At 39.9% G+C, this 14,841-nt stretch overlaps 1 protein-coding gene across 2 annotated transcripts in view; it reads right to left on the minus strand.

Moving 5' to 3' along the window:
* Positions 1-1,512: 1,512 nt before the first annotated feature.
* Positions 1,513-14,841, minus strand: part of man1b1b (mannosidase, alpha, class 1B, member 1b) — a 35,589-nt gene continuing 22,260 nt past the window's right edge. For both annotated transcript variants that reach the window (XM_044195650.1, XM_044195649.1), the window contains exons 13-16: positions 12,675-12,795; positions 7,959-8,153; positions 7,510-7,641; positions 1,513-4,437 (exon numbers count right to left, since the gene is read on the minus strand). In XM_044195650.1, the coding sequence (XP_044051585.1) occupies positions 4,231-4,437; positions 7,510-7,641; positions 7,959-8,153; positions 12,675-12,795 (655 nt within the window). In that variant the 3' untranslated portion in view covers positions 1,513-4,230. The remainder of the gene's footprint in view (positions 4,438-7,509; positions 7,642-7,958; positions 8,154-12,674; positions 12,796-14,841) is intronic.

Consider the following 14,841-nt stretch of genomic DNA (forward strand, 5'->3'; position numbering starts at 1 on the left):
TAATGGAATTATGATTTAATATAAAAGCAGCATCCAGGAGAAGGCAAAGTCCTTTAGGAGCAAAGATGGGCTGAGGCTGAGAAAATGATTGAAATGTTTAAAAACAATGTTCCTCATAGAGATAGGACGGGATTTGGATATTTCAGTGCATAACATAATTTAAAGATTCAATGAATCTGGAGGAATTTCAGTGTGTAAAGGGCGAGGACATTCGAATTACCGTGATCTCCGATCCCTCAGACAACACTGCATCATTCATCTGTGATAAGCGATATAACCACACGGGCTCAGGATTACTTTGGCAAACCTTTGTGAAGCACTACAATACGTAGTTACATCTCCAAATGCCAGTTAAAACTTTACTGTGCCACGAAGAAGCCTTATGTTAAGCGTGTCCAGAAGCGCAGGCATCTGGGTGGACCATCACACGGTGGAAATGTGTTTTGTGGTCAGACATAATCAGTTCAGGTCTTTTTTGGAAGAAATGGACACCGGGTGTGCCTGACCAAAGAAGAAAAGGACCATCCAGACTCAACAGTCTGTCATGGTATGGGGTCGTGTCAGTGCCCTTGGCAAAGGTAACTTACACTTCTGTGATGGCACCATCAATGCAGAAACATACAGAGACTTGGGAATAACATAGGTTGCCTTCAAGATGACATCCTTTCCAGGGACACCCATGCATATTTCAACAAGACAATGCAAAACCACATCCTGCACACATTACAAAGGCATGGCTGCAGAAGACGAGGGTGAGGGTCCCGACCTGTCCCCAACCTGTCCCCAACAGAATGCAACAACAAAGCCCCGCACTGCTGCACACCTTCAGACTCGTTTGCAGGAAGAGCTCGACAAAATTACACCCAAAAAGCGTCATCACTTGGTGTCTTCAGTCCCTAAACGTCCTAAGTGTTGGGACAGTAAAGCCATGTTATAATGCTGCAAGAATCAAAATTTAACTAAGTGTTTATTTTGAAAAACAATAAAATTCATGAGGTAAAATATCAAATAGTGTGCTGTTGTATTGTTTTCAATGTAATACAGGTGAAAGATAATTTACAAATCATGTTTTCAGTTTTAATTTTAATTTAATATACCGCCCCAACTTTTTCTGATTTGTCTTGTACTTTGTAAGTATCAAACACCCCCGAACAGCTGGAGTCAGTTTCAATGGATTCTAAATGGGGACAAGTCGGTCCATCAGCTTCTTCAAACCTCTGTCAAAAGCTGTGAACATAGTCATATTTTGGCAGAACTATGGCTGTTTGGAACACACTGAGCATACAGATGGATTTGTGAAGATGATTATGCTGCATGAGTGGTTTGAGTATTTCTGTAAATGTTTCTTCTATTTACATGTCAGTCTACAACGACAGTTCATATGTAACTGCATCGGTATCTGCAAACGCTTCAAGACCAGACCGTTTTAACATGTTAGTCTATGACAGTATATGACGATCAAATAGGCCATATCACTCTACAGCCAAAGATAATTTCACCCAAAATATGATGGAAAATGGCAGTGTATATTTATTTGCACAGTAACAAACTTCTCAAGCCCTGGAAAACATCTAATTCAGTACCCATAATTCATTAGGAGCCCTGTAAATGAATGACTAATGGGGAATCCCACCCCTAACTATACCAGCTGTTCCAAGATGGAGCGCCGGGCTTTTAACTCTTCGAATATGTGATGAGTTAAGATTGTAAACCCTGCATTACAGCTTGTATTTCTCTTGCACTTTATTTGATGGTCTGAATGAGGTTCGAGTCGTTCCACTCTGGCAAAAGTACACTTAAATGTCCATTGTGGTGGTGCCACTGTTAACGTATGACAACTGATCATGAACATGAAGACGTGTCACATCTGGTTGTAAAAAGCAGTCTGCTTGGTGGCTGCAACTAAAATAGAAGTGAATCAGTCATCAAAGACTAAAAACATTAGCATCAGCCTTCAAAACCGACACTGGTGAAATTGTTATCAAAAGCATTGAAAATATCTCCTTTGTTTCCTGAAAGAGGTGGCTTTGGAGTGTTTTCGTTAAAACCCCCATACAAAATCAAACAGGGTTGATAAGATTTTCAGCGAGTCTTTGGCTTAGGAGTTCTGCTGAAATACATCCAGGGAGGGATCACACACAGCCCTTATAGGCATGATTTCTAGCATTATATAAACCTAACGATTGCTTTGAGGGACTTCTGGAAAAATATCAATCCTTATTTCATTGTTCTACTGCAAAAATAGTCATATCTGCAGTGATCAGAATGACCATCTACTGTAGCAAATGTATGCTCATGTAAAAATAGCTGGAATGGATAGAAATGGACATTAACAGACAGTTAACAGTTGTCTTTTGAATGTTGTCTGAAGCAACATTAAAAGGCACAAGTGAGACAACACCAAGGGAAAAATTACACAGAATGTACAACATGAGTTTGGTCTCATACAAATTCCTAAAAACAACAATAACTACAAGTAGAGCTATGATGTAAACTGGTAATATTTAAAGGAATGACTGCAAGCTGCTACTACAAAAACTAAACAAAATGCACACAGAGAGCTCACTGTATTAAGGTAGCTGCAATTATACACTACAAATCAATATATTACGCTAAGTCTATATTTTAAATCTCACAATTCATTTCTCTCACAAAAACAAATGTACTTTACACCTTACCAAGGAAAATGGCAAAAGAAGAAAGAAATGAAACATTCAGTGAAAAGAGCAGCTTCTCAGCACAAGAACATTTAAATCAGTGATGCTGAGAACCCATTGCTGTCCTCGAAACAAAAGCTTCACAGTTCATAAGTGAATCTGGTGCTTGGCAACAACTGGAATCAGACCGAGGTCATCGGAGTCGCGAGTAGAGACTGATGCTGCATTCATGTCATCAGGGAATAAAGTGAGGAAAAGTTGGAAGGAGCAACGACTTTTAAATTTCCCTAAGCCATGCCAGACTTCCGTTTTCTGTCGGATTGTTTATCAGTAACACATCATTCCACACACCTAACATTTTCTTGTGCATGACATCACAGATCGGAGTTAATCGCCAAGCCATGACCACGTGTTCACACTGTGTTAACACACTTGCTTAAGAGCAGTTAAACGTTCGTAGCTCCAGTCAGTGTCATCCATTAATCATGTGGCGGTGTGAACACTTTCCAAGCAATGTTTTCTCCGCTGAAGGGACTGAGTAGGATTTTCATGTAGTCACATTTCCTGTATGACATGAACGCAGCATGGGACAGCCAATGCATGGACTGAGGGCAGGCTCGTGCCCTGTCAGTAAGGTTCAGCTTTAGTTCCTGTTTTCCAGCAGAAGAGGGGGGGCATTAGAGAACAGTTCTAGCCAGAGCCCTTAATGACTATATTACACTGAATTAGCTTTTTCTCGTGTCCCTGCAAGAGTCACACCCATGTGCAAACATGTCAGCAGAGCGGTCAGGTTGTAGCTACAGCAGGCGGGGGTTGGATACTGGCTTTGTTCCATAATCGTTTAGATGCCATTTCAGAAACCTTTCCACTTTAATGAATACAATGCAGGTGTAAAAAAAAAAAAAAAAAAAAAAAAGACTTGAAAGTTCTTGAGTTGAATTTTTTTTTTCCTGACATAAAATGGTCATTTTTGCTAGATATAGAATGTGCAAAACTGTAACCAAAATATAAGCTACGAGCAGCTTTACACTGAAAATATCAGTATCAGCTTGCAAACAACCCGACACTCCTCCTCCCCTTAAGACATCTTCGATTCAAGTCACAATCAGATTTTCCTTTAACGCTGATGGGCAGTTGGAGGACAGAAACATTCCAGCATACAACTGTCACTACGAGACCACGCAATGAAAACGACCAGTCAAGCGCTGGCTCGTGGTGGGATTTGTTGGGTCTAGAGTTCGGTCTAGACCTGCTCTGTAGGACAAGTGTAATGAGATAACTTCTGTTATGAATTGGCGCTATATAAATAAAACTGAATTGAATTCAAATAAATAAACAAGGCTTAGCCACAAACTGAACCAGGCTCTTGTCATTTTTCCATGGCTATTAGCGCGTGGCAAACAATTGATTCAATCGGTAAAAAGGCTTTCCCATCTGTGGTCTGTGTTCAGGGTTGTTGATTCTGAAACAGAAGACGAAGGAATTCTCTTGGTATTAGACCAACCCTGAGATGTTTGCTTTGTTTATACATGCAGTTTTATCTGCCATTTGAATTCCTGTGTGTGTGTGTGTGTCACACAGTGGAAGGCCATATAGGCAGGGGATGAGCTTCAGTGTTGAAGACATACTGGTCTAGGCTGATGAGGTTGGGGTCGTCAGAGAATAGCAGGTACAGATATTTCAGGGTCTCTCCCAGAAAGAAGCTCTCCATTTTGTCTCGGGGGCTCGGGTAGTCCGGGTCTTGCACGTTATTGATGGAGGTGTAGCCACCGGAGGAAACCTGAGGGGAAATGCACAGGGATTTGTCCACATTCACACAATCCATTCAATATATTTCAGAGATTAGAGATTTATTAAACCTAACCCTAATTACCATCAAAGGCATGCAAAAATGTAGTATTTACTAACACTGAATATGTAAATGAGCACAGTCACAGTTAATAGGTGGAATAAACTGCCTTTAAATAAATGACACACTCTTCAGGAGTGAAGGATATTTGTGAGGAAATACAAATATAGAGATAAATAGAGATAAGTTGTTCTTGACAAGATTATCAATGTAAACTAGTTTTTTTAAGAAGGCTTATTTAAGAAGTGTATGATTGACTCCTTAATAACACACTGGACCGGACTGCTGTGAGAAAACAGGAAAAATAAACATTCAAGCAAAAGGACACTGAGGGAAGCAGTGCAGTGAAAATATCATGCTGTTACTGCATTGCTGGTCTTTTGTCTTGTGTTATGATATATACAGTCAGCTCCATGAGTATTTGTACAATGACACAATTTTTGTTATTTTGGCTCTGTATACCACCACAATGGACTTGAAATAAAACAAGCAAATATATATATAAGTATATGCTTTCAGTGCAGACAGCTGTATTGTAGGGTACTGACAGCAATATTGGGTGAACGGTGCAGGAATTACAACCATTTTTATACACAGACCTCACATTTCAAGGTACTAAAAGTAACAGGACAAATTAACATAATATTAAATAAAGTTGTCATATTTAATACTTGGTTGCAAATCCTTTGCAGTCAATGAGTGCCTGAAGTCTGGGCCCACAGACCACCACACCCTGGTGATGGTCTGCCAGGCCTCTACTGCAGCTGTCTTTAATTCCGGCTTGTTTCGGCGGCTTTTTGCCTTCAGCAAGTGAAATGCATGCTCTATTTGATTCAGGTCAAGTGAATTACTTGGCCATTCAAGAACATTCCACTTTTTGGTCTTGGAAAAAGTCTCTGGTCGCTTTGGCAGTACGTTTTGGGTCATTGTCCTGCTGCAGTGTGATGCGTCGTCCAATTACATTTGAGGGTTTAACCTGAGCAGAGGATTGCTCTGTACACCTCAGGATTCATCCTGCTGCCTTGTCACCGAACAAAATTTCTACTGGCCCTACAAGCGGTACAATTTATATTTTAAATGTAACTAAATATTGTTTCTAGAGTAGCAGCAGTAAAGTTCACAACAGCAAAGTCACTATATTAGCTCAATTATATTTCACTGGAGACAAATCTAAAATGTCAGTAAAATAAATAAATAATAATAATAATAATAATAAATATTTCTGACATCAAAATACTGAGTGAAGTTTAGAAAGAATGAAGAAAATTTTATTATTTGTGGCAAACACAGTTAGGCTACATACAGACAGCTTTCATTTTAGCTTGTTCGTAACAATTAGCTATTAGCTTAACAAGCGCTCTGTGATTGTAACAGAGCAGGTGGGGAAAAAAATTAATAAATCACTTTTTGACTTTTTCTACTTTTTCCTTGAGTTGTCAGCGTTACCTTCACTTCACCGGGTTCAGTGTCTCCACAGCGGCCTCTCTGCTCTGCTGTCTGCTGTGTGTGTAGGAGCTGAGCCCCGCCCTCGCTCAAACATGCGGAGCAGCTAGTGTGACCATATGGGTCACAATTTCAGGTCGGAAAATCGGGAATTCTGTATAAATCCGGAAAAATCACATCCCTGATGATGTAGCTAAATTGATATTGAATTGATTTAATACTTTTTCAGACCACGCGGACACCCTGATTTAACGTAAGTTAGATTCTGTTATTTAATATGAACGCCGATTTTATTCTGATAGCCAGAAGTGAGTGTAAACCTGCTCCTTCCTCTTACCAAAATTAAGGTCATTCAATATGATCAGTTTAATACATTTAAACTTTTAATCGGCTACATTTGAGACCTGAATCAGACCCCAAACCAGAGGATATAATATTTGTTTTATTTTATCTAGTTTATTTAGTGAAGCTAATGCTTTGCAATAGACTGCCAAGCTGTCTCTTTTCCAAGCCTGAAGCCTAACCTTTATGCAACAAAACGTCCTGAAACCAAACACTTTGTCAGGATCTGTTGGGTTCAGGTTAGGTAGCCAGGTCAGTGGGTGGCTCTACACAGCAAGTCAACTGTAAAGTGCAACCTTGTTTTTATTGTCTTCAACGGTTAATGAAATGTTGATAAGAATGTCAAAGTTGTCTTATCTAAAACTGTTTTAAACAGTGCTGCAAATTTTACGCTTTCTTCCAGACTTAATCAGACAATTTCCTCTGGTGGCAGCGGGCAGTCTGCAAGAATTAATCAGTTTCAGCTGCTATTAGTATGAATTTCCTTTCCAGCCCACCATATTTCAAGGCTCTACATAGGAAAGCCTTAAAATATCTATTACATTAACGCAAACACAATTTTTAGTGGTGCCACTTTCTGTCATCATTGAAATATCTAAAAGCAAGCATCTCTGCAATTTCCAACCCTGGTAACTTCAAAAGGCTACCTCTGTGGATGGACTGTTTTACACAAATTTAACTGATCAAAGAGATGACAACTACACTGAACATGGCTTTCCTAATCATTCATATGGACACAGAAAAGCAACAGAGATGACACTGTTAAACTTCAACAACAAAATGATATGTCATGGTAGAAAATTCCAGTTCCAGAGAATAACAAAAACAATTCCATTACTGTAAGCAGGTCACACTGTATGAAAGGTTTCATTAGACATCCATCAACTAAGGAAAACACATTAACTGTGTGTAACGAAACTGTACAAACAGGAATGCATAATAGGTCACACAAGTTGGGAAGCGATGCCGTTCATGCAATTATTTAATGTTTGTTTAAACAGCATTTTTACATATGGATTAGATCTGGACATATGAATCATATGTCATATATCATATCATTTATCTTTCACTTTCACACTGAGGGACCCCAGACAGCTGGGCATTAGACAGCAGACCTGCATTTGATATGATTATGTCCTACAGAAGCCCACCTAAGACATTGATCCTTAGTTCATCTAATCCACACAGATCAGTGTAGACAGCCTGCATTTTACTGACCTTGGTGTACTTGTTAAAGTTTTGGAGAATCTCCCAGCCCCACTCCTGGTACTTGTGGTCCTTGGTGAACCTGTACAGGTAGAAGAGACTCTCCACTGTCTCTGGTCGCAGGAGGTTGTGTCTGTCTGCAAGCTATCACAGAGAATACAAAGGAGACACAAACAGCTAATTGAGTTTAAACATCTGCTTGATTTAGAATCTCTTCCTAAATCTTTGCAGGATTGTTTACTGTCACATTTTCCCCTAACATCCTCAAACAATTATGTATGTGATCAGTGGGAAGTTTGGGTCACATTTATTTTTTCCCGCCAGGCATTCAAGCAATACCCTTATCAAGAATGACACAAATGAGTTTGTAGGTACAAGATTGTAAGTTTTTAAAAGGACACTATTGTATGATTAGGAAAGGAACTCTCTGTACCCACTCTTGCAGCACTGTCTCTACCTACCTTTACGTCTATGTCTCTGGTGCTGCCCTGATGCATGTTGAAGTGGACGATCTCTGGACTGAGGCCTGTCTCCATTTGGACGTACATCTGGTAGCAGGTCTCCATCAGCTGTTTGGCCAGATCCATGTGATCATCAGGAAGACCGTTGTAAGCACCGAGGGCCAGAGTGCCCGGCAAGAAACACACTAGATGGTCCTGAAAAAACCAAACAGAGTTAACAGAGAGCTGAGGTAACATATACATTCTGGTCCCCCATACTGACCTGAATTATTAGTTTATAAATAAATGATGAGTTCATTTGAATATAGTTTCATCTCTGTAGTTTCCTAGTAGATTAGTTACAGTATCTTCATCTCTTAAATGAATGACAAAATTTATATTAGAAACAGGCAGCATGCATGCGCCAACATGCCGTTGCTCTTTTAGCTTTCCTTTTTCTTATAAAACTTGAGTAACTTTTGTGTAAGTGTAATTTAAGCTACGCTCTTTACGAACATGAGAGTAGTGAGTGTTTTGGTATTTTTTTTGCTGTGAAACTTCTTCTCCTGCTACTCGGTCAGGGCACCCCTGCAGAACAGCTGTGTGGCCACATTGTTTACACCAAGGAACAGCTGATTGCGCTGAAGCCGAGAGGCATGGCACCCAGGACAACACCATTCACACCGCCATAGCACAACTCCAGACTCCACACCTAAGTCCACTCATATTAATCTCGGGTGACTTCAACCATGTCAGTGTTTCAACAACACTGACTAATTTCACCCAGTATGTGAGTTGTCCTACTAGAGAGGAGAGGACACTGGCCCTGCTGTATGCTAACGTTAAGGATGCATAGAGCTCTTCCCCCCTCCCCCCCTTGGGTAGGTCAGACCACAACCTGGTTCACCTCAAACCCTGCTATGTGCCTCTGGTTAAAAAGGGAGTCTGCGAACACAAGGACAGTGAGGAGGTGGTCAAAGGGAGACCTATTAGACACTTCAGGGATGTTTTGAGGTGACAAACTGGGATGCACTCTGTGAGCCTCATGGAGAGGACACTGACGGGCTCACTGAGTGCATCACTGGCTACATTAACTTCTGTGTGGACTGCACTCCAAATAACAAACCGTGGGTAACAAAGGACATCAAAGACATCCTGAATGCCAAGAGGAGGGCCTTTACCGATGGTAATAGGGAGGAGGTGAGGGCAATCCAGGCTGACCTGAAGGTGAAGATCAGGGAGGCCAAGGAGAAGTACAGGAGGAAGCTGGAGTGGAAACTCCAGGTCAGGCCCTCTGTGATGTGGACACCAATGTACTTGAAGCTGTCCACCCTCTCCACTGAGGACCCATTGATATTAAGGGGGGCGTAGTTCCTTCCCTGCTTCTTCCCCAAGTCCACTATCAGCTCCTTAGTCTTGCTGACGATCAGGAGTAGGTTGTTGTCCTGACTTCTTCCGGTGATCGGTTGGGACGGTAGGCAAAGTGTAATGGGTCCAGTGAGTTAGGTAGAGAGAAGCAGATGTAATCCTTGACCAGCTATTCAAAGCACTTCATCACTACAGAGGTGAGTGCCACTGGGCGGTAGTCATTCAGACAGGCTGGTCTTGTTTTCTTGGGCACAGGAATGATGGTGGACTTCTTAAAGCACTTAGGTATGACAGACTGAGCCAGGGACAGGTTGAATATTATTGTGAACACCGGCGCTAGTTGGTCAGCACACCCGCCCTCTGATATCGTCTGGTCCTGCTGCTTTCTTGGTGTTCACATGCTTGAAAACCCTCCTGACATCATGCTCAGAAAGGGTGATAGGTGTGAAAGGTGCACACACCCATCCATTAACCTCTGCTTCATCCGTTTCATCTGAAAGTGATGCGGGCACGGAGGTCTAGTTTATTATCCAACGCCTGTACACTGGCTAGCAGGATGCTTGGCAGAGAATATCCATGTGGCCGGGATCACAGCTAGTGTTTAATTCCTCCACGTTTACCTCTGTGTTTCCTCCGATGTTGAGATGGATGCAGAGACGGACGCGGAGATGGTTTCGCTTGTCCATGTGGTCGCGATCGTAGTTGGTGTTTATACCCTCCACCTTTTCCTCGATGATTACTCCAATGTTTACATTTGAAAATCTCTACTGGTCAGGTAGCAGAGTGGGCAGGAGGAGAGTTTACAAAGTGGTGAGTTGACATTTCCCTATTCTGATGAGGTACTCGTAGTAATATGTTATCATTGTCCAATATATTCACAAAAAGTACAAGTAATATTTGTAAAAATAAACGTAAAGAGCATAAATTTAGCAGCGCTAACGGAGAGGCAACTGGAGAGGTCCGTGCCTGCTAGAACTGATAGGTTCATTGGCTCTAGAGTAATGCATGTTAAAATAAATAGAAACTGGAGTGCCAGCGACGGCAGTCGCTCAAGACCTGCCTATGATTTTAGTGTAACTGTAGTGAGTCAAATGTGCTTTGTCACTTTTTTGTAGCTTCAAATATACCAGTCCGAGCATGATGTGTGTATATGGGAGCTGTGTGTGTCCGTGTTTGTGGAGCCTGGCTGTACAAATATGATACAAGTATCATTTATAATTTTTTTTGTGCTGATTATTTGCTTTGGTATTGATTTTACTTGTTTGATGGTAGTGTGGTTATTAGGGATGAGTGACTAACTAAATTATCTATATTCATATCCGTACTTGAATGGGCAGGGGTGGTGCTTAAATTGAAGGAGGTGGGACTAACCAGAAGTTGTTCATTTAAGCCTGAAATTGATATGGGTTGATCAGAAGTTGCTATATTTATTAGAGAACTATTTACAGAACAGCCCCAGAATTGAGCTTCAGAGCAATTTTTTTAGTGATTATTAAGTTTATTTTTAATAAAAGTTGCTATATTTACGAGTACAGATAAACATATTTTACTTTGATGATACTCATACTTGTAAAAAGTACATAATCTGTATTGGATACTCGTTTCAGCTGAGTACTCGCTCAACCATAGTGGTTATCTGTGTGGTGATGTAGGTGTTAATTTTGACTGGTAAATGGATTTAATACTGAATAGTGATGTAATGCTTTTTATGCAGTTCGTACGCTTTATAGGCCATAAATTAATGTTTTGGGCACCCCCAGGGAAGAAAATACACTCTGCGCCACCCTCCCTCACAGAACATCACACTAGTTTATTTGAGGATTTTCAGTTCAGGATTTAGAGTGCATCATAGCAAAGAGACAGCACTGTTGAAAATTACAAATGATCTTTTAATTGCATCAGACAATGGACTTGTCTCTGTACTTGTCTTCTTAGTGCTGCGTTCGACACCATTGACCATCACATCCTATTACAGAGACTGGCATTAAAAGAGCCACACTAAGCTGGTTTAAATCCTATCTATCAGATCGATCTCAGTTTGTACATGTTAACGGTGAGTCCTCTGTGACTAACTTTGGCGTGCATGGACTACCACAAGGTTCTGTGCTTGGACCGATTCTATTCACCTTATATATGCTTCCTCTAGGCAATATTATTATCAATTATTACCAATTATATCTATCAATAAAGCCAGATGAAACTAACCAGTTAGCTAAACTTCAAGCATGCCTTAAGGACATAAAGACCTGAATGACCTGCAATTTTCTGATGTTAAACTCTGACAAAACTGAAGTTATTGTACTTGACCCCAAACACCTCCGAGACACATTATCTAAAGATATAGTTACTCTAGATGGCATTGCCCTGGCCTCCAGCACCACCGTAAGGAACCTCTGCGTTATCTTTGATCAGGATTTATCTTTTAACTCCCACATGAAACAAACTTCAAGGACTGCCTTCTTTCACCTACGCAACCTTGCAAAAAGCCAAAAAACTAGTCCATGCATTTGTTACTTTTAGGTTGGACTATTGCAATTCCTTATTATCAGGCTGCCCGAATAAGTCCCTTAAAACTCTCCAGTTGATCCAGAATGCTGAGGCATGTGTACTGATAAGAACTAGGAAAAGAGATCATATTTCTTCAATATTAGCTTCTCTGCAGTGGCTCCCTGTAAAATCCAGCAGGTATTTCTGCCTCCGGAGCTGCAGACACTGGATCTGTGGTTGTGGGCCACTTGCTGCCCCGTGTTCCTGCTCGACAACTGCTACTACAGTTATTGTTATTGGTTCTGTTACGAGTACTGACATTATTTTTCCTATAGCTGTCATTCCTATTATTATTAATTTATTAATATTAACTACTACTACTACTACTTAATATTATCTACTATTTAAAAAATTCTAGGTGGTTTTTGCATTTAACGTTACTTGACACACAAATCATGGCTGGAATGGCTGGAATGGTGTTTTGTGGCTCGGTCTGAGCCACTTTGTTTATTTCCCATTTACAGAGCCAGGGCTGTGATCAAACACTGGATTTTTTTTTCGGCACACACAGAGAACGGACAGCTAGCGGACCGTGAAGAGATATTCACTGAATTTGACAAAAAGATGTGTATTGGATTAGAATCGCATAACCCACCATTAAGACGTACATTACAATCTTTCAACATCACACACTTTTCGAATTTATCTGCTGACTGTCAACACCAACTGACCCAAACTGGAACAGACTCAGACCAACTTGGTCAACAGGAGGGAACATTAAAATGAATTTGCATTTGATAGGGTAAGAGAAGGTTCACAACTAAGATTAAACAAGTACAGACCAGCAGAAGAACCTTGAGGGTGGTTTTGAATATTACTGACCATTTTAGGGCTGAACTGTCCATGTGAGAGTTCTCCAACAAAGGTGAGGCCATTAGGTGAAGACTTCTGCAACAGGTTCTTCTTTACACCCTCTATTGCCTGCAGATAGTTCTCCAAGAGCCTAAACACACACACACACACACACACACACACACACACACAAAATCATACAATCTTTTTTAAGATTTTTTTTTTGGCGTTTTCGCTTTTTTATTTGTGATAGAGACAGTAGAGAAAGACAGGAAAGGCAGAGGAGAGAGAGAGAGGGGATGACATGCAGCAAAGGGCCCAGGTCGGATTCAAACCTGGGCCACTGCGGTGAGGACTCAGCCTTGTGGTACACTACCAGGTGAGCTACCAGGGCACCCCCTTCACGTAATGATTAATTCAATGCCTGAAGCTTGAATATCAAATATATTCCCCTTTGAATCCAACATAAATGCCAACCCAGACCAAAACCCAGAAGTGATACAAAAACACACTTCCAACAAATAATTCAGACATTCGAAGCAGCTTAATCTAAGCCTATGCACTTAAGCAGTGCTGAGTGTCAGCAGGGGATTGTTGTTCCAGTTTATTAATCTTTCATCTAGGCCTGTCACGATAATTACGTTATCAACTTATCTTACGATATATGGACATGACCTTGATCATTTTTGCTGACCTCGAAATTGCCTGTTGTGTTTACATATGTGTTTGTTTACATGAGAATGTCACCAACATTTTTATGGAATTACAGGAGTGCCATAAAAAAGAATAAATCTGTAGAAGAATATGAAAATAAATGTGGAAATATAAAGAGAAATAAAAATAAATAAATAAGAAAATAATATAAAGAAAAATAAAAGAATATATAAATGTGGAAATATAAAGACAAAAAATAAAAGAATAATAAGCATTCTCATTTATTTTAATTTGTTGTTCATTTATTTCTGTATATATTTATTTCTTTCTATTTTTAATTTCTATATTTATTTTTTGCATATAAATTACTTCTGTATATTCTATATGAATGTATTTATTTTTATATATAATGTAATTTATTTACTTTTATCCCTTTATTTTTCTTCATTCTTTTCCCTATTGCTTTTGCTTAAAGGGCCAAGCTGTCAATCAACTTGATTTGGTCTTCCTTTCCAGGCTGAGTAGTCAATTCCTGCACATATGAGAATCCAACCTTGGTGAGAGCTGTTTTTTTAGCACGGACAACAGGATGTAGATGCACCATGGACTTGTGCATGCACAGTGTGAATGTGGTAACGGTTTAACAGCCAGTACTTAACTTTGACCATGCTAACACTGTTTATGGATCGGTAAGTTGCTTTCTACCTCAGATATTATCCATATGCCCAACCTAGAGTTCAGACATTAGTTTATTACAGTAGGGCGGTTGTTGGCATTTTGTGTTTATCTACAGAGGCATTATAAGCTAATGCTAGCAGGCCGGGTTAAGTTAGTAGCTTGCTAACAACCTAAGCTAATGTTAGCAAAGTAAGTTAGTAGCTAAAGTTAGCTAAGTTTACTGCTGGTTGCTCACTAATTCACAACGTTAGTCACCCAGGGTCTGCTATGTCAGTCGGGAGCCTGTAGCCTAACTTTACTGTAATATAGTGATGCCGAGATCGAAAAGTGGCTGATGGCATGCCACTAGTGGTTCTGTAGCATATGCCGATCCCTGAGCGGTATAGCACTCGTGTTCCACCAGCACATACCTAGTTAGTTTAGTTAACTGCTAAGCCTAGCAGTTGTTGATCACTTGCTGCAGGTTAGGAGTGAGGAGTCAGTCGTTGGTATAAAACAGAGCAGTCAAAAACCAATCACTATAAAGATCAATTTCCAGCCATGCTGGATTAAATCTACACTTTCCTGGCATATTAAGTGTTATATAAAATTAAAAAAATCTAAATAACTATATACAGAAATAAATGAAAAAACAAATATGAAAATAAATGAAAATGCTTATTATTCTTTTATATTTTGTTGTCTTTTTATTTCCCATTTATATATTCTTTTATTTATTTCTCTTTATATTTCCACATTCTTTTATTAACTAATTTTATTTATTTCTCTTTATATTTCCACATTTATTTTCTTATTCTTTTACAGATTTATTGTGTTTTATGGCACTCCTGTGATTCCCTACATTTTAGCCAACATAATGCCAGAA

Source organism: Siniperca chuatsi, linkage group LG5 (genome assembly GCF_020085105.1).
Source record: "Siniperca chuatsi isolate FFG_IHB_CAS linkage group LG5, ASM2008510v1, whole genome shotgun sequence".
NCBI lineage: Eukaryota > Metazoa > Chordata > Actinopteri > Centrarchiformes > Sinipercidae > Siniperca > Siniperca chuatsi.